The 20,549-nt window shown below is 40.1% G+C and overlaps 1 protein-coding gene and 1 non-coding gene across 7 annotated transcripts in view; one reads left to right on the forward strand and one right to left on the reverse strand.

Annotated features, from left to right (window-relative positions):
• Nucleotides 1-20,549, reverse strand: part of UBP1 (upstream binding protein 1) — a 65,867-nt gene that overhangs the window by 28,745 nt on the left and 16,573 nt on the right. For 4 of the 6 annotated variants that reach the window (XM_033212922.1, XM_033212918.1, XM_033212919.1 and 1 more), the window contains 6 exons: nt 11,830-11,906; nt 7,958-8,063; nt 6,507-6,613; nt 4,358-4,510; nt 4,145-4,255; nt 3,599-3,706 (listed from right to left, as the gene is read on the reverse strand). In XM_033212922.1, the coding sequence (XP_033068813.1) occupies nt 3,599-3,706; nt 4,145-4,255; nt 4,358-4,510; nt 6,507-6,613; nt 7,958-8,063; nt 11,830-11,886 (642 nt within the window). In that variant the 5' untranslated portion in view covers nt 11,887-11,906. The remainder of the gene's footprint in view (nt 1-3,598; nt 3,707-4,144; nt 4,256-4,357; nt 4,511-6,506; nt 6,614-7,957; nt 8,064-11,829; nt 11,907-20,549) is intronic. The other 2 variants (XM_033212920.1, XM_033212921.1) reach the window with 1 other exon arrangement.
• LOC117084660 lies at nt 9,153-9,213 on the forward strand. The gene has a single exon (XR_004437572.1). It is a non-coding gene; the product is annotated as a U7 small nuclear RNA (small nuclear RNA).

Consider the following 20,549-nt stretch of genomic DNA (forward strand, 5'->3'; position numbering starts at 1 on the left):
AAGAAAAAAATTTTTAAAGATTTTCAGGCATAAAACTATGTCATATTAAGATAAAATTTAAGGGGAGTGAATTAGAAACATGAGACCAAGAAGGAAGAACAGAGTAAAATTTTGGATTTAATGAATTTTTTGAATGAACAATAGCAGTGGTCAAACTGCTATGGCATTTAGATTCCATAGGATGCACCTCAAGAGTAATGTTACAATTTTATCTTAAATTGTAAATACAAATTGCCACCATGCCAGAACATTGCTTCCTTTGCAGCTATTTAAATTCATGATGAAAAATTTTATGATGAAAACTTTCAGATGTCAATCTGGAAAGGTTCAAGCGTATCCTTTCTCAAAATTCTTTTGAGGCCGGGCATGATGGCTCATGCCTATAATCCCAGCACTTTCGGAGGCCAAGGTGGGAGTATCATTCTGAGGCCAGGAGTTGGAGATCAGCCTGAGGAACACAGCAAGAACCTGTCTCAACAAAAATAAAATTTAAAAAGTACTCAGGCATGGTAGTGTGGGCCTGTAGGCCTAGCTACTCAGGAGGCTGAGGTGGAAGGATCACTTGAGCTAAGGAGTTTGAGGCTGCAGTGAACTTTGATCACACTACTGCACTCCAGGCCCAGGTGACCAGGCAAGACACTGTCTCTAAAAAAATTTAAAAATTATTTTGAGTAGGTAAGTGTCAAGACCACTGGTGTAATGGAGCGAAGAAACTGGGAAGCACACTGAGGGCAGAAACTAAGTCTCACCAGTGGTTACAGGGGCTTAAAACGCTTGTCTGACATCCATCAAAAGCAATGGCTACACGGAAAATAATCTCAACTACCCAATTATTTATCCCCTTAAAAATAAGAAAAATGACTGCAGACTTATTACTTCTATTATCAGTCAACTTTCAAAAAAGAAATCTAATTTAGCTGGAGAGCTTTGAATAAACTTATTGCATGGCATACCAACTTTGCTATAAAACACATTTTACACACCAATGCCCATTCTTTTAAAAGTACGGCCTTTTAAGCCAGGTGAGATGGCACACACACACCTGTGGTCCAACTACTCAGAAGTCTGAGGCAGGAAGACTGCTTGAGGAGTTGGAGGCCAGCCTTGGCAACACAACAAAAGCCCATCTCAAAAAAAACAAAACAAAACAAAAAACTAGACCCTTGTTTTTCTTTCCATCTTACAAAGTATCACCTCTTCGGTTTACACTGTTTGATGAACCCAAGACCCTGTGAGCTGACTAGCAAATCTAATCATGGGCATCACACACTGTCGCCTCACCTCTACTATCTGAAAGATTTTCCTGCTGCAACATCCCCCCACATGTAAAATATAACACAGCATAACATGCACATATAAATAATATAAACCATTTAATATTAAAAGTATCGAGTCTCTCTGAACTTTTGGTAATTATTGCCAGCCATTTGAAGAAATGAAGTCATCAAAAAGCTTCAAGTTAGCATGGCAGAGTAATGTAGAAACACCAAGTTTACCAAAACTCTGTAAAATTTCACTTTTAGGTATTTAGATTCTTCTAATATTCGAAAAGCAAGCAATGGTGCAGTGCCTATGCTCCTGAAGATAGTCTGTAATTCATAATGGTGCCAAGCAATGCCTGGCCTGCGCTCATAGTTATGGTTTCAGTACACCGTGAACACAGTCCCTCCCAGTCCCTCCCCAGGTAAAGAATGATCACCCATTTTAGGCTGTAGAAATTGGCAGTCATCATTTGAGCCAATCATATACAGCTCAGAGATGAAGACCAACAGACACACTAAGAGTTTTATTGTACAGCATCTCCTGGTAACCAGTAGTGACTATTCAGTGTGGGACCATTTCATTTGGCATCTTTTCGACTCTAACAATAAATCTGGATATCCCTTTTTACTGAAAGCCAATTGTAACAAGACAAAAACTCTATGAAACGTTGGCCTTCCTTTGCAGAAATTTGAAGAAACATATGAAATCCTGCAAACTTTCTTTTTTAAGGGATCCATCTGTACCCTGCTTTTTTAAAAACAGGTTTTCAAAATGAGCTCTAACCACCCCTAGAAGCATCTGAACAAAATCAAATACAGCCAGGGCAGCAAGCAATACACGACGAAGATGTGAAATCCCAGGCCAGTGAACTGCTGACGTTTTGCATACTTTAGACTTGAGTTAAGAATCATTAAGAATTTACCAACAGTTTTCCCATCTTCAGATTACATCTGGGCTATAATGAATTTCTTTTATTTAGGAATTACCAGAACCCAATTATTTACTAGTTAAATGGTTTATAACAGGAGAGGAAAAGTGAGTTACCAGAATCCCCCCCAACAAAGAAGTTTACTAAGAACCATTGGTGGGTCTTCAGCTGGGAAATCAGAAAAGGATAAAAACAAAATTGCTGTGGTGGGTGTTGTAGGAAAGAATATACAGCTGTTTTAACAATCTTTGATTCGAATTAAAAAAAAAAAAAAAGAAAGCCCAGTTAAAGAAAATGTAATGTGTGCTTCCAGCGGCACTAGGATGAGTACAATTTCAATTTCATTGCATAGAGAAGCACTAAAACATTTTTATTCAATACTATAATTGGAAATGAGTTTCTTGTGATAGTGCTTGTGACAGTAACATTCAAAGTCTACATTTAACCACAGTAATTGTGACATGTGTAAGAGTGAAAAATCCTCTGGCACTTTAATAGTGCAAAGACTGCAACAGTGAATACAGCAGTCATGAATACATATGATGACAATTATTTTAAATGATTCTTTAATGTTCTGTGTTTACATTTACTGAAGGTATGTAGCTGATCTAAGTTTGCAAAGCAGGATCATCCTTTGTGGACTAATAGATGAATAGTCATGTCATAAAATAAAGATTTGCTATACTTAACCGGACAAACCACATATTCAACCAGATGACCCTGACTGCATATTGAGGGGGACCCAGGTCTAAGTGTAGCAAGGTACACTACTTTGGCCTGAAGCATTAATTCACAATGCAAGTGCCAAGAAGAAACATGAATCCCATCAGTTTTTTTTTTTCTACCAGTGCTGCCAAACAGGCTTTTAGAAGCATAGACAGACACACATTTTTATGCTACATGCAGAAAAATGTGACAAAGAACTGCACGTGTTAATGTCAAGCTTGCTGCCATCATCTAACTGTCCACAAAATTTTCTAATCAAGTATACATATGAGAAAGCAAGACCCTTTTCAGTTACACAAAAATAATAGCTAATTTACTAAAGAAAGTATTTTCAATTAATTTCAGTGCTCTTGAAGGAGGTGTGTGTGTGAAGGAGAGAGAGGGAGGGAAGGAGGAAGGGAAGGAGTCAGGGAGGGAATACATATCTCTGAGTGTCTTTTTTTCCCTCCAAAACCACCCAATATGGTCAACATTGTTTTTTGCTTTGTTTTAAAGTGTTAGATTTAGGAAATTTTCCTCAGTGAGGAACAAACAGAAGCAGGAAGTCTAAACAAAAGCAAATTAAATCAAGACATGGACATCAAAAACAATTTTGGCTTTACTTTGCGGTGGAAGTTGGTCCTATATCTAACACTGCACAAGGTTTCTTGCACAATGAAAAGAGAAGCAGAAGTCCCTTACACTGCCTCGCTTTGCCAGAGAATCACCGTAGTCTGCTGGCAAAGTCCGCTTGCTGGACTTTTTCTGCTCATGTTCAACTGCATCTTCAATTATAGGCTCAAGCCTCATCTGGACAAACACCAAAGATTGGGATCAATGTCTTTTCATTATACAAAGAAAGATCTAACACCCTGTTTCATGTCTCTTCAGTCCAATTAAACAAATGTATGACTAACAGGATTCAAAGTTAAAGAAAATGCAAAACCCCAGCAGTGACAAAAATTGGACTTTCTAGGCCCCAACTTAAGTCTCTTGCCAACTTCAAAGTTTTTAAGGTCTGTTTCTAAGACCTCATTGGGATTTCAGCATCTTCATTTAAGATCCCACCCAGGAAACAGTCTAACAAAATCCCCAAATTTAAATATTTTCCCCACAAATTTCACAGACAATAACATGTCAAACTTCCACCCAGTCTTCCCCAACCCTTTTGTAGCAAAACTCATCTTAGAAATAGACTAATATGCAACCTTGGCTTCTCTTCCAAAACCAAATGCTGTACTACATTACCTCTGTGAGGATTGTGGTATCATAGGACGGCTGATACTTTTCTTTTTCATGAGCTGTTCTCTTCTCCATCTTCTCTCGGTCAGTTTTTTGTTTCCTGTCTGCACCTTTAGGCTTAAAAACAAAGTATACTATTTCATCCATCAGGCTGCAGACACACAGCTTTATAGGCAAAACTGAGCCTTAATTACGGAAAACCCGGGTTCTCTCTCTTACCTTAAAAACTTTGATTTGGCAGCTAGCTGAGTGTAGATGATCTGTGTATTCCCCGTTTTCGTTCTGCTTAAATGTGTCAACCTGGATCCTAAAGGGCACTCCCTTTTCACCTCCGTGCTTCCGTGGAGTAAATTCTGTGCTGATGCAGTGTACCTATAAAATGACTCAGGCTGAAATGGATTCAAAGACCTACCACTGGTTATTTTTCTATTTTGTTCCCTCTTGAGCGACCTGACACCACTATAAATTCAAGATCCTTTAAAATGAACTCATCACACATATTAGCCAAATTATCTACGAACCTCTCTAATTGTTTTTAAGATATGGCTTCCCTCTCACAAATCCAGCTGAGCCTCTCCAGACTTTCTGAGCTCTTGCCCATCACAATGCCTCTCCTCTAATGTAGGACTTGGCTCCCATCAGGGGTACAACACTACAGTAGCTTCCTATGTCTGCCCACCTCCACCTGGGACTGTCTGCTAATCTCAGGCCCAGGGTCCTAAGCCCTGTTCAATCCACAGCAATCTTCACCTCATCATTTGGCGCTTCTGTTGTCTGTCCTCTACTGCCATTACCCCTGCTCTACCCAGCCAACCATCTTACTGCCGTTCCTACAGACACTACTTTGTGATACTTTGCCTGGGGAAATTTCATAGTCCAGAAAGCCCACTACCCATCCCATTCTGTATCCATCTAAACTCTTTGGTCAACTCTTCAAAGTCCATTCAGGATCCAGAGGGCAATACTCATTTTCCACCACTCCTGCTGTCTCTTAATACGCATCCTCTGGATGACATCCTTAGGGTTTCACACAGAGTTAACAGCAAGACCTTGGTCATTTCTGACCGCCACACATCCCCTCTTCTAATGACTCACTATTAAAGCTGATCTCTGTAATATGACAATACAACCTGAGATGTAACGCCAGGTCTTGTATCACTCTGATTTACTACATAACTAGTTGCTTTATAGACAAACACCAACAGTATGAGTTTATATCAATATTTGGCTGATATAAACCATGCCCCCAGTGATTTAACTGATGGAGAATAATGTTGGTGGAATACCAAAAGGCAAAATACAAGTTATTTTTTACAGTTCATGCAAAGCATAGCTTATGTAGGCTGGTCAGCAAGTAAGTGGTTTTCCTCTTGTATATATTACCTAGCTGGTAGTTTAAATTTCACCACATACAAATTTGAACATTCTGGGTATTAGAATTACTATTTTTTTTTAAAATACAGAATAATGATATTATAGTTACTTTTAAAAAATCATCTCTTAGAGACATGATATTTATGGATGAAATGGTATGTCTGAAACTTGCTTTAAAGTACTCTAACAGGCTGGGCACAGTGGCTCACACCTGTAATCACAGCACTTTAGAAGGACAAGGCAGGCGGATCACTTGAGGTCAGGAGCTCAAGACCAGTCTGGCCAACATGGTGAAACCCCCATCTCTACTAAAAATACAAAAATCAGTCAGGCATTGTGGTGCACACCTGTAATCCCAGCTACTCAGTAGGCTGAGAGATGAGAATCCCTTGAATCTGGGAGGCGGAGATTGCAGTGAGCCAAGATTAAGCCACTGTATTTCAGTCTGGACGACAGAATGAGACTCCATCTCAAAAAAAACAAAACAAACCAAAAAAAAAAAAACCGTGCTCCAGCAATAAAAAAGGGGGAAGAAACTACAAAAAACTGCTAAAGCCAGGTGACAGTTACATGGACAATTAATTATCATTATTATCCTATTTGTAGAGGTTTGAATTTTTCAGTATTAGAATGTTTTTAAAATAATGCTAGAAGGAATTTTAACACCTCAATCTTTTTTCAGTTGTATCCTCTTAAATAGCAGCTTTTGTTCAAGAGAAATACATCTCATGAAAAACAGACATTTTCATTATTGGGACTACTAGTGGTAAAAATAACCTTTGAATAATGCTTTACATATCATAGAATGTCTTCATATATGTTACTTTAAAATAGGATGAACTTACTAGATTAAACCTAACTGTGCATACAGAAAGACACTACAACATAGTTTACAAATAGGCATTTCAAGGAAATGACACTGTATCAGAAATTCAATCCTGCCATGACCTAAACAACTAGGTTAGTATGCTTCTAATAATGTAAAAATCCAAACCTGAATGAAAGCAGAGGTGCGCTTTGCTGGGTCCCACAGAAATTCAACCGCATTTAACTGGCTGGGATTTGTCCTTGTGTCAATTATTCCCACAGACATTGGGATATCTATGTTTTAAAAAGAAGTTACATAAAAACTCGTCCACTTTAAATAACTTAAAAACTTACAACCTATTATATTTTTTTTTTTTTTTTTTTTTTTTTGAGACGGAGTCTCGCTCTGTCGCCCAGGCTGGAGTGCAGTGGCCGGATCTCAGCTCACTGCAAGCTCCGCCTCCCGGGTTCACGCCATTCTCCTGCCTCAGCCTCCGGAGTAGCTGGGACTACAGGCGCCCGCCACCGCGCCCGGCTAGTTTTTTGTATTTTTTTAGTAGAGACGGGGTTTCACCGTGTTAGCCAGGATGGTCTCGATCTCCTGACCTCGTGATCCGCCCGTCTCGGCCTCCCAAAGTGCTGGGATTACAGGCTTGAGCCACCGCGCCCAGCCACAACCTATTATATTTTAATGAAATAATTGTAACTGCTTTGAACTCTGTCCTTCAATGGTCTCCATGATCAACTTCCTCAACATCGAAACCTACCCTAAATGAGTATCATAGTTTCCCCTACCATGGTTTGTATTTCATTTTTTAAGAATATGATAAGGCTGAGCGCGGTGGCTCACGCCTGTAATCCCAGCACTTTGGGCGGCCAAGGCAGGCGGATCACCTGAGCTCAGGAGTTTGATATCAGCCTGGCCAACATGGTGAAACCCCAACTCTACTAAAAATACAAAAATTAGCCGGACGCAGTGGCACACGCTGTAGTCCCAGCTACTCAAAAGGCTGAGGCACAAGAATCGCTTGAACCCAGGAGGTGGAGGTTGCAGTGAGTCAAGATCATGCCACTGCACTCCAGCCTGGGTGACAGAGCAAAACTCCGTCTCAAAAAGAAAAAAAAAGATAGATGGTACCAGTTTACAATTAAATGGTTTCAAAATCATATAATTCCGGGTTCACATTAGTTTAGCACCAAAAAGTTACTTGACTTTTTAACTATAAAACAACTCTCTCGGTTCTTTATAATACAAAGATGGGAAAAAAAATAAGAAAAAAATGTATACATGCATACATATATATGTGTGTGTATGTATATACAGAAAACAACTCTAAAGACACAAGATCCTAGCCAGGTATGGTGGCGCATGCCTGCAATCCCAGCTACTCGGGAGGCTAAGGCAGGAAAATCACTTGAAGATGGGAGGTGGAAGCTGCAGTGAGCCAAGATCATGCCACTGCACTTCATCCTGGGTGAGAGAGCAAGGCTCTGTCTCAAAAAAAAAAAGACAAGACATAAAATCCACAAACACCAAAACTTTCCCCACACAAGTAATTCATGATGCCCACATAATACATTACTGGGCATAGCTAAACAATGCCCTCATCTCCATGGTCTTTTGATCACTGCCTATACCTAAATCAAGAAGTCTGTCTCCTGGGCGATTCCACTTCCATCCTTCAAGTTGCTGATGCTCTGTGTATTGTAGCCGTCTGTCATGGAATACAACCCTTATGATGCTCTGTGGAATAAGTGGGGAAAATGAGTACTTTTAAACTGCTCCAGCTAAAATGCAGGACCATTTCTACTCCTTATGTGTTAACCCGTAGCAGTAGAACATATACAACCAGATTCTGTTGTAAACATTCCATAAGTGAACTCTTTTGCCCTTGGATACCTGGATTACAGTACAATTACTTGGTGCAAAGAATTATAACTCAAAAATTAAAATTATAAATAAAATGGTAACTTAGGTATTGATGTGACAAAATAATTTGTTATTGCAATTCAAAATTAAGGTTCTTCCCACTAAAATTAATGAGCAAGAATTACATTCCTATAAAGAAAATACCAGATGCACACAGGAGTTATTAAAAAGGAAAAGACAGAGAGAGAGAAACCCAGGCACAATGGTAAAACTTTGTTAATTTAAAATAACCGTTAACAATTGAGTTTTTTTGGCTGGGCGCGGCGGCTCACGCCTGTAATCCCAACTCTTTGGGAGACCGAGGAAGGCAGATCAGGAGGTCAGGAGATCGAGACCATCCTGGCTAACACGGTAAAACCTTGTCTCTACTAAAAACACAAAAAATTAGCCGGGCGTGGTGGTGGGCGCCTGTAGTCCTAGCAGCCAATTAAAAGTAGCAATTTTTTTATTTGAGATAGTTTTAAAAAGAGGTCAATGTGGGAGAAATTTATAGGGCTCAGTGGCTGCTTTATTCCATGCCCATCTTCCTCACCTGCACCCACACCTGCAGGGCCTGCCCAACCAATTACTCAGCACCCACTTCACACCTGACCACAGCAAAGCTCTCATAGTGATGGTGCATAGGCTAGTGGTGGCCCCTAAGACACCAGTGCCAGTGGTTCACATTTGCTAGCCAGCTTGTCTCCAGAAAAAAGTACAGCACAGAAAACATCACAATTCTAATTGTTCCATATTCAGTGAGAACCATACTAAATACACATATTCAGATGAAAACAGTATGAGAATACAGATATTAGACCTCAGAGCTTTACTAAGCCCCATTCTAGGTCAGACTAAAATACTAAAGAAGATAAAAGGAGGATCAAAGTTAGGAAATTACAAGATATATTAGAAAAATTCTAGCATTGTATAGCTCTTTTAGAATTTGTCTAGCAGGTTTTCCAGTTTCTACCAGAAAACCCTACCCAAAAAAGAATGGAAAGGAAAAAAGAAAGGAAAGAAAAGGAAGGGAGGAAGGGAGAGAAAAAGAGAGGGAGAAGGAAGGGAGCAAGGAAAGGAACTTCTTAAATGAAATGGGGAGAAAATCTCATTATCTGAAAGTTCCCCCTAAAAAGAGATTGACTACATTTTCAGAACTAGCAACATGTGATGGGGCCCTAACAATAAGACTGAAAGAAAAAAACAGAACAAAAAAAGATGAAAACAGAACAATCAGAGAAAGCACATTGCTAAATATGTTCAGCACATTCAAGTTCCAAAGCACTTTTGCAAACTTATCACTTGATCCCTAAGGTTCCCCCCCGAGATTTAAGTAGTATAGTCGAAGATCCTAGGGCCAGTAAATAAAACTCTAGAAGTTTGAAGCATATTGTAGGGACTCTCTAGCTAAAAAAAGGATGTGATTTCCAAGAAATTCATCCTGCAGTCTTTGGTAGTAGCAGACAGTAGCTCTTAATCCCAGACAAGCTTACAGAATATAACTGGATGCCTGGCACATCCACCAAAAATCATGCAGCTGGCTTATCAAAGATGAAGCCAATGTCAAGTGCTTTAAAAATTAACTCTTTTCAATCAGTGAGCTAAATATTTAGATACTGATGCCTTCAGAATAAGTGGAATATACTTGTCTAGTATACTAACACTTAACTAGTGTTGTGTCAGCGAAACATTTATTGTGCATTTATAAGTTATTGGTCTTGCTACTAACAGTAGTTCATTATGTCATAATGAGGTGTCATTTTCCCCTTTCTTTACTTGCATTAGTTTTGTGTATTAAATGTTTTTACATGTTTTAATTTGCAAGTAAATACGAGGAAGTTGAACTTAAAAGCAGTTATACAACTTAACCCTGCTATTCCAAGTTAATCTGACAGGTATTTCAACCAGCTTGCCAAAATATTTTAAGCATTAGGTATCACCTATCAGACTAATTATTCCTAAATCCTACCACCTATTCAGGGAACTGCCCTGGAAAGCCAGCTTATCTCCACTGATAAATGACAAAGACAATTGCTTCAGAATTGATTTTCTTCAGTGCCTTGATGGACACTGAATTTTGGCATTTGGTCTGGATGTCAAAGTTTGTTGTATTTTCCTCAGAACACTGAATGGTCATGAATGAGGAACTGAGTTAAAATTACGAATTAGTAAATTCTATAATCCAGCATACACAAAAAAAGCACAAGGGGGAATAGATGAAACAAGACTGGTAAATTGTGGAGAATGTTGAAGTTGGCAGGAGAACTTATAAGAACTCATGATATATACCAGATATATTTATTATATACCACCATATGATGGATATATGTGGATTCATTGTACCATTCTCTTTACTTCTGGGTATGTTCAAATTTTACCATAATAAAATATTTTAAAAATTGTTCTAACATTTTTGGATCCAGTTTTAAAGACTTCAATATAGGGCCCATCAAACCCTACTAAATTTTATTATGGAGTTTACAATTAAAACAACTTTCCAACTCTTTCACACTGATACATTAAAAAAATAAAAAAAATAAAAACCAGCATCTTACACGTGATGAGGCCCTAACAGTAAGACAAAAAGAAAAACACACACACACACACACACACACAGAACAAAGAAAGACAAAAACAGAACAATCAGAGAAAGCACACTGCTGAATATGTTCTGCACATTCAAGAAGTTCCACAGCACCTTTGGTAACCTATCATTTGATCCCCAAGTAACCTTCCAGGTGCCCTCCAGGTACTGGGCAGCTGGCTTTCCCAGACATGCCAAATTAGTTAACACACCAAATTTAGATTGCCTGAATTCAATTCCCACCACAAGGCTGTACTTCCCATGTTTACCCACCAAAAAGGCAGATCCACAGAGGGCAGTGTCTTTCCAATAGAATGCCCCTCCACACTGAGGGCCCAGCAGCACCTGGGCCCTGACATGCCACTCTGTGGGGAGATGGAAAGATCAAGAGAACTTGTCTCTTGCTAACACGTAGTCACATGAGGTTTCACCTTTCCCCAATTAAGATTCTTTCATTAACCCTGCCCTGTAATGCTATGGAATTTATAACTAGCCATGATGTATGATGGATACAGGCGAGGAGGGGCCGGGGGCAGAGATGGTTCTGAAGATATATCCTAAAAGAACAGGTTAGCTGGAGAACAGCCATGCCTCCTACACCTAGGATGACTGACTTCTTAAGTCAGATACATGGGTAGGGTGAACAGAGATTTCAATTTTTTTAATGAAATTTTACAAGGTAAAGGATTTTTTAAAGTTTTATGCCAACACTGACATTCTTCCCCATATTATCTTTTACTTTTAGAGAGGCTTATAGTTTTTTGTTGTGGTGGTGAGTTTTTTACCCCATAACTGCAACTAACTTTTCTATTGTTCCTTGATTTCCAAGGGTCTTTCACAATTACTCTACCCAATAATGGCTATAATTCCCATTTTACAGGTGAATAAACAAAATATAGCTCAAGAAGTTAAAAAGTTGTAATACAACAATTATTGAAGTGAAATTAATATTTTTTAAAACAAAAAATCATTCAATCACAGCAATATCCACTGGGAATTAAAATGGACTGTCCTTACCTTTACTAATTTTCCACTGATCTCAGGCATATCACCCATTTTCCGATTATCCAGCATCCGAATTTCATAAGACTGACCTATTTAAAGAAATTGTGTATAAAAAACAAGCCTTATAAAGAACATCACTTTGCTTAACATAATTCAAAATGCATGTTTCTCAGAACATACATTACACAATGATAGTTAACTTGCTAGAGAAGCAAATTCAGGTTGATCCTTCTTTTCCCTGAAAAATCACACCAACCTTCTGTCCTTACATCATTACAGGAGACAAGAGTTTCTCTGTCCATTTATCTTCATCTGCCACTCTCTTACACTAAATTTTTATTATGCTTGCATTACCTAAGACTAATTTTTGTAACAGCTTTTCTCAGATATAGTTTACATACCATAAAATTCACATTTTAAAAAAGTGCGTAATTCATTGGTTTTCTGTATAGTCAGAGTTGTACAACCATCACCGCTACCAGTTTTAGAACATTTGCATCATCCGAAGAGGAAACCTATATTAGTAGTCATTTCCCATCCCTCCCCCACCCCCCGCCCGGCCAACTGCTAGCAATCACCACTCTACTTTTATAAACAGAATCATACAATATGTGGGTATTTGTGCCTTGCTTTATAAACTTAGCATAATGTTTTCAAGGTCTACCCATATGTAGTATGTGTCAGTCCTTTTTATTGCCAAATAATATTCATTCCTTTTTATTGCCTAATACTAGTCCATTGTGTAAAGAACATACCAAATTTTGTTTATCCATTCATCAGTTGATGGATATTTGGGTTGTTTCCACTTTAAATATTCATTAGAAAACACAGACATTCACATATCAATCTAGATAATTAGGAAAATGCTGCAAAAAAATTCATAATGTACTCCAAATCCACAAAAAATGATTTCTGGATTATGTTATTAAATAATAAAAATGACAGTATAATTTGGCATGTAGAAACTCAGTAAAAATTAAAGAATGCTTATAATATCACATGAAGTTGAGAATCTTTGTAACTACCAATACCTTGTCCATACTCCCAGGGGGCTTACAGAAAAATAAGGATTCTAGAGTATAGGATCAAAATTCAACAAGGGGTTATCAAAATACAACTACATCGCTCCAAGGCTGGTGAAGAAAAACAACATATATACAGTCTGTTACAAAGAAAACTTGCTTATATTCATTCAACAGACAGAGAAACACTAAAGAACACCTTTATGGCAAGAGACATTTTTAAAAAGTTAAGACACAGATTGGAAGAAGATATTGCAGTATATTTAACAATGGATCTGTATTCTGAAAACAGAAATAATTTTCAAAATGAAGATAATACAAAGTTTTGAAAAATACACCATTTATATTTAAAATTACACTCAACCTCACAAGAATTTAGGAAATAAAAATTAACAAAAGGTTTATGCTGATTATCAGATCAATAAGAAATATTTATTTTTATTTATTTATTTATTTTGACAGGGAGCTGCACTCTGTCGCCCAGGCTGGAATGCAGTGGCGCAATCTCGGCTCACTGCAACCTCTGCCTCCCAGGTTCAAGCAACTCTCCCTGCCTCGGACTCCCGAGTAGCTGAGATTACAGGTGCCCGCCAGCACGCCCAGCTAATTTTTGTATTATTTTTTAGTAGAGACAGGGTTTCGCCATGTTGGCCAGGCACATCTTGAACTCCTGACCTCAGGTGATCCACCTGCCTCAGCCTCCCAAAGTGCTGGGATTACAGGGGTGAGCCACCACACCTGACCATAAGAAGTATTTAATTAGGCTGGACCTGGTGGCTCACGCCTGTAAACCCAGCACTTTGGGAGGCCAAGGCAGGCGAACCATGAGGCCAGGAAATAGAGACCATCCTGGCTAACACGGTGAAATCCCATCTCTACTAAAAACACAAAAAATTAGCCGGGTGTGGTGGCACACACCTGTAGTCCCAGCTACTCTGGAGGCTGAGGCAGGAGAATCGCTTGAACCCAGGAGACGGAGGTTGCAGTGAGCTGAGATCACGCCATTGCACTTCAACCTGGGCGACAGAGTGAGACTCCATCTCAAAAACAAACAAACAAAAAAAGAAGTATTTAATTAAAAATCAAGTGGGCAAGTGTGGGGGAGAAATAACCTTGAATAATGTACAGAATATAAACTAAAAAGTCTTTCTAAAAGGCAATGTGCTGCACCTGTCAACAAATTAAATACTATGCCCTTTGACTCAGGGATTCTCATTGGTCAAGTAAAAAAAAAAAAAAAAATGTGTCACAGAGGGAATATTTGCAAGTGGCATTATACATAAAGGACTAATCTCCCCAGTACATAAAGAGCTCCTATAAAACTGTGAACAAATGGGCTGGGCACGGTGGCTCACGCCTGCAATCCCAGCACTTTGGGAGCCTGAGGCGGGCAGATCACCTGACGTCGGGAGTTTGAGACCAACCTGACCAACATGGAGAAACCTCATCTCTACTAAAAATACAAAAATTAGCTGGGTATGGTGGTGCATGTCTGTAATCCCAGCTACTTGGGAAGCTGAGGCAGGAGAATCGCTTGAACCTGGTAGGTGGAGGTTGCAGTGAGCTGAGATTGCGCCATTGCACTCCAGCCCGGGCAACAAGAACAAAACTCTGCCTCCAAAAATTGCTAACAAATGTCCAGTATCCCTAGAAGAAAAAAATGAGCAAATGAAATGGACATGTGGGGTTCACAAAAGAAGGAAATGCCAACAGTTCTTAAACGTATTGAAAGACACTCAACTTCTATTAGAGAAATGCAAATTAAAACCACACTGAAATCATTTTTCACCTATCAGATCAGCATAAATCCGTCAGTTTTCTGCTATATTAGATGTAAAGTGTAACAGAAAGAAGAGTTGAGGATTACTCCTGATTTCTGATCCAGGAATTGAACAGTCACCATTTCCTAACCTCAAAGTCAGCTAGGAGCTCACTTGAGGCACAAAAATCAAGAGTCAGCCAAGTGGAGTGGCTCACACCTATAAGCCTTGCACTTTGGAAGGTCAGGGAGGGCAGATTACTTGAGGTCGGGAGTTCAAGACCAGCCTGACCAACATGGTGAAACCCCGTCTCTCCTAAAAATACAAATTAGGCTGGGCACAGTGGCTCACGCTTGTAATCCCAGCACTTTGGGAGGATCACGAGGTCAGGAGTTTGAGACCAGCCTGGCCAACACAGTGAAACCCTGTCTCTACTAAAAACGCAAAAATTAGCTGTGCGTGGTGGCAGGCCCCTGTAATGCCAGCAACTCCAGAGGCTGAGGCAGGAGAATCACTTGAACCTGTGAGGCGGAGGTTGCGGTGAGCCAAGATCGTGCCATTGCACTCCAGCCTGGGCAATAAGAGCGAGACTCCATCTCAACAACAACAACAAAAAAACAAAACAAAACAAAACCGAAGAAAAAAGGCTCTGTAACACTTGCTATGCTTAAAGTGGTTTCCCTATTGGAAACTGTTATATTCTTCAATGGTAATATCCACTGAGAGAACAACCAGACTTTAAGAAATATCCTAATGTCTCCCCCAGTCCATAAGTATTTTAATACCATGGCTTCCTGAAACAATAGTCTAGGTTGTAACTGAAATATAAAGAAGGATCCAGTATTAATGAAATATAAAGTTAATACAGACCAACAATAATATTCTATGAGACGCTAATCCTGTTTTTAGCTTTATCTTCTCAATTTACTTTTCATGTTTTATTTTTTGTTCCATTTTTGGCTCAGAAATGCAAAACTTCTGCCAGAGTTGAAAAATATAACTGTTGTGATTCATGTCCCCACCCACTCTTGAAGACACATCCTCTAGCTTCGTCAAATGGAACTCCAGGGTAGCGTGGAGCCCAAGATGTGACAGTCCCCATTTTGCTAAGTTCAATGCTTTAGAAACCTTATTTCTGAAGTCCTATTCCTATCATAAAATTTTAGTAACATGAACTGAAACTAATCAGGAGAAAATCTACTGTTGTGAAAAATGAAACTAAGCAAAAAGAACTTTCCGAAATATTTAACAGAATTCTTAAACCAATAAACATGCTGTTTCTAGGGCCTTATATCTGTACTTTATTAACATTCTTTTTTCTTTTTTGAGACAAAGGCTCACTCTATTGCCCAGGCTGGAGTACAGTGGCGCAATCTGGGCTCACTGCAACCTCCATCTCCCAAATTCAAGCAATTCTCATGCCTCAGCCTCCCAAGTAGCTGGGATTACAGGTGTGTGCCACCATACTTGGATTTTTTTTTTTTTTTTTTTTTTTGAGTTGGAGTCTCACTCTGTTGTCAGGCTGGAGGGCAGTGGTGCAATCTCGGCTCACTGTCACCTCTGCCTCCTGGGTTCAGGAAATTCTCCTGCCTCAGCCTCCTGAGTAGCTGGGACTACAGGCACGTGCCAGCATGCCCAGCTAATTTTTGTATTTTTAGTAGAGACGGGGTTTCACCATGTTGGCTAGGATGATCTCGATCTCTTGACCTCATGATCCACCCACCACAGCCTCCCAAACTGCTGGGTTTACAGGCGTGAGCCACCGTGCCCAGCCTAATTGTTATATATTTAGTAGAGATGGGGTTTTACCATGTTGGTCAGGCTAGTATCGAACTCCCAACATCAGATATCCACCCTCTTCGGCCTCCCAAAATGCTGGGATTACAGGCTTGTTAATTAACATTCTTAGCATTCTCCATGTAGAATTTGGTCTCCAGATGAAAATGCATTTGGGGAGTAACAAGGAGAAATTCTTTTTATTGGAAGAGTTAGGGGTTGATCCAGCAGTAGCAAGTCAGCAAGGGAGTAAGATCAGAAGTCTCACTCATATTATCAGGTGTGGAAGCATCAAAGGCTTAGCCCCCAGCTGTTAAGACAAAAGGCAGCCTATTCCAGCCAGAGCCCTGCCCAAAGGGAAAGCCAGCTATATGTACTCCACCCTCTGGTGGCTCCATGTTGGGACTACAGTTTTTACTCCACAGTTAAAGTCAAGGACTTAACTGCTCTTCTTATTCAGGCATAACCAGGCAAACACAAATACAGGTTGCTTTTTTTTTGTTTGCATGGGGCGGGGGCGGGAGACTGGAGTACAGTGGTACAATCTTGGCTCACTCCAACCTCCACCTCCCAGGTTCAAGTGATTCTCCTGCCTCAGCCTCCCGAGTAGCTGGGACTACAGGCGTGCACTGCCATGCTTGGCTACTTTTATATTTTCAGTAGAGACGGTTTCACCATGTTGGCCAGGCTGGTCTTGAACTCTTAACCTCAGGTGATCTGCCTGCCTCGGCCTCCGAAAGTGCTGCGATTACAGGCATGAGCCACCGCACCCAGCCTCAAACACAAATAGGTTTTTTTTTTTTTTTTTTTTGAGATGGAGTCTTGCTCTGCCACCCAGGCTGGAGTGCAGTGGCCGGATCTCAGCTCACTGCAAGCTCCGCCTCCCGGGTTTACGCCATTCTCCTGCCTCAACCTCCCGAGTAGCTGGGACTACAGGCGCCCGCCTCATCGCCCGGTTAGTTTTTTGTATTTTTAAGTAGAGACGGGGTTTCACCGTATTAGCCAGGATGGTCTCGATCTCCTGACCTCGTGATCCGCCCGTCTCGGCCTCCCAAAGTGCTGGGATTACAGGCTTGAGCCACCGCGCCCGGCCCCACAAATAAGTTTTTAAACTCAATCCCTCTGCGGTTCAAAAAGAACTCAAAATTTTTTGACACCAAGACATCAATACAACTAGGAAAACTTGCTCCAATTTCTACTGACGAAGTGAAGACTATACTGAATTTGATTTTTATTTTCTTTACAGCATTACATAGTGGCAAATATTCTTCATCAAGAATGACCATTTCAGCTGGGCGTGGTGGCTCACACCTGTAATCCCAGCACTTTGGGAGGCCAAGGTGGGTAGATCACTTGAAGCCAGGAGTTCGAGAACAGCCTGACCAACATGGTAAAACCCCATCTCTACTAAGAATACAAAAATTAGCCACACATGGCAGTATGTGCCCATAGTCCTAGGTACTCCAGAGGCTGAGGCAAGAGAATGCCTTGAGCCTGGGTGGCAGAGGTTGCAGTGAGCAAGATTGCATCGTTGCACTCCAGCCTAGGAGACAGAGTGAGACCTTGTCTCAAAAAATAAATAAAAAAGAAAATTAAAAAGAAAAAGAAAAGCGAGTCTAGTGAGCTGAAGACACTTTGCTAGTCTGGATCTTTGTTTGTCTTATTAGCTTAAATTAGCAAGCTTCTATTATTCAGTAGACAAAGAGAGAGGGTGAAAGATACTCAGAAATCTCTCAGTCTGGTCCAATCCTTATCCAATGTAGAAAAAGCTATGAATCCTCTCATTAGAAAAATATACCTTTAAGGACTACATCCCAGCTACTCAGGAGGCCTGAGGCAGGAGGACTGCTTAAGCCCAGGAGTTCAAAAACAGCTGGGCAACATAGCAAGATCCTGTCTCTAAAAACAAACAAACAAAAGGAAAGGGAAAGAAGGCAGGAGGGAGGAAGGAAGAAAAAAAGGCCAGGTTCAGTGGTTCACGCCTGTAAACCCAGCACTTTGGGAGGCCAAGGCAGGAAGATCGTTTGAGCCCAGTAGTTGGAGCCCAGAAGTTGAGCCCAGTAGTTGGCAGGAAGATCGTTTGAGCCCAGTAGTTGTGGGAAATGAATAGTGAGACCCCCCCATCTCTACGAAAATTTTTTTAAAAAATTAGCCAGGCATGGTGGCCTGTGCCTGTAGTCCCAGCTACTCAGGAGGCTAGGGTGGGTGGATCACTTTAGCCTGGGAGGTCAAGGCTGCAATGAGCCATGATTGTACCACTACACTCCAGTCTGGGTGACAGAGCAAGACCAAGAAGAGAGGAAGAAAGAAGGGAGAGGGGGAGGGGGAGGGAGAGGAGGAGGGAGGGAGAAAGCGGGAGAAGAGAGAGGGAGCAGAGAAAGAAAAAGAAGGGAAAGAAGAAAATATATATTTATAGAAAATTTTAAAACTTGTTTAAGGATTCATGGAAAATCTTGGGTTTAAAACTTTTTGTCAAGATGATAAATGCTAAGATACAGTCTGTGCAAAACACAACACACTATTATATATATTATGATACTCCTATAGGTATTATTTTTTGTTGTTGTTGTTGTTGTTGTTGTTTTTTGAGACGGAGTCTCGCTCTGTCGCCCAAACTGGAGTGCAGTGGCCAGATCTCAGCTCACTGCAAGTTCCGCCTTTCGGGTTCATGCCATTCTCCTACCTCAGCCTCCCGAGTAGCTGGGACTATAGGCGCCTGCCACCTCGCCCGGCTAGTTTTTTTTTGTATTTTTTTAGTAGAGACGGGGTTTCACCGGGTTAGCCAGGATGGTCTCGATCTCCTGACCTTGTGATCCGCCCGTCTCGGCCTCCCAAAGTGCTGGGATTACAGGCTTGAGCCACCGCGCCCGGCTCATATAGGTATTATTTTGAAAGGCATTATAATTTCTTTTAAAAGGGTACATAAAAGTACAATTCCTTTAAAATTACTCAATTTTTTTTTTTTTTTTTTTGAGACAGAGTCTTGCTCTGTCGCCCAGGCTGGAGTGCAGTTCTGCGATCTCAGCTCACTGCAACCTCCGCCTCTTGGGTTCAAGTGATTCTCCTGACTCGGCCTCCTGAGTAGCTGGGACTACAAGTGTGTGCCACCACGCCTGGCTAATTTTTGTATTTCTAGTAGAGATGGGGTTTCACCATGTTGGCCAGGATGGTCTCAATCTTCTGACCTCATGGATCCGCCCACCTTGGCCTCCCAAAGTGCTAGGATTACAGGCGCGAGCCATCGTGCCCAGCCCTTATTTTTTAAAATTACTAAAATATATGTTGTTTTAAACATGTCTACATATACAGTTCAGCTTTCTACCTTTTCTCTGAAAAGACTAGGAAAAATCAAGAAATAACACAATTCCAGAACCAAGAAAATACTCAACATTAATACTGCAGTCAGCGGAATAAAGTACAAGAAAACCACCTGCCCTTATATTGATTATATTCAAGTGAGGTATCATCTGAGAAAGAGGCACAAGGGAGCCTACTGGAGTGCTGGAAAAGGTAAAAATATGTAATAGTTTCAAGGGAATATATATGTAAAAATTCATTAAGATTTGTGCACATTACTGTAATACTTCAAAAAAATTTTGTTAAAACTTAAGCTTTCCAAATTGACACTGAGCAAAGTAATTAACTGCTCTAAGTTTAATCTATAAAATGAATAAACCTCTCCTAGAGTTACTGTGGGAACTGAATAAGGTTACCACATGTATTTAGTACAATGCTAGATGCACAGTATCAATTAGTGTCAGTCTACTATATTACTACTACAGATGGTAGATTATGACTTTTACCGACATGAAATATCTTTATCTGGTTTAAGGACAACCATGATAAACTATGGGCATTCCCCAGGCCAATAGATGCACATCCTACATGTTCCTTTAAACAGGGTGTGTATGTATACTAATTCATTCCATGGTATGTATGTAACAGAACTTATTCAAGTATTCCACAAGTAAAGAAAATTCAGGTTATTTCGTTTTTCATCTTTAGAAATAAAGTTAACAGTGAATATCCTTGCCCCTACATTGTTTCTTCTGTTATTTCTATGTCTAAAACAGATTACCAAATAAGTTCTTAAGGTTCTTTCAAATATAAAACGTAAGTCTCAAATAAGTGATTGCCTACCCAAACACTAAATATAAAAACAAACAGGGTATTG

The sequence above is a fragment of the Trachypithecus francoisi genome, unplaced genomic scaffold, assembly GCF_009764315.1.
Source record: "Trachypithecus francoisi isolate TF-2019V2 unplaced genomic scaffold, Tfra_2.0 Lachesis_group0, whole genome shotgun sequence".
Classification (NCBI taxonomy): Eukaryota; Metazoa; Chordata; class Mammalia; order Primates; family Cercopithecidae; genus Trachypithecus; species Trachypithecus francoisi.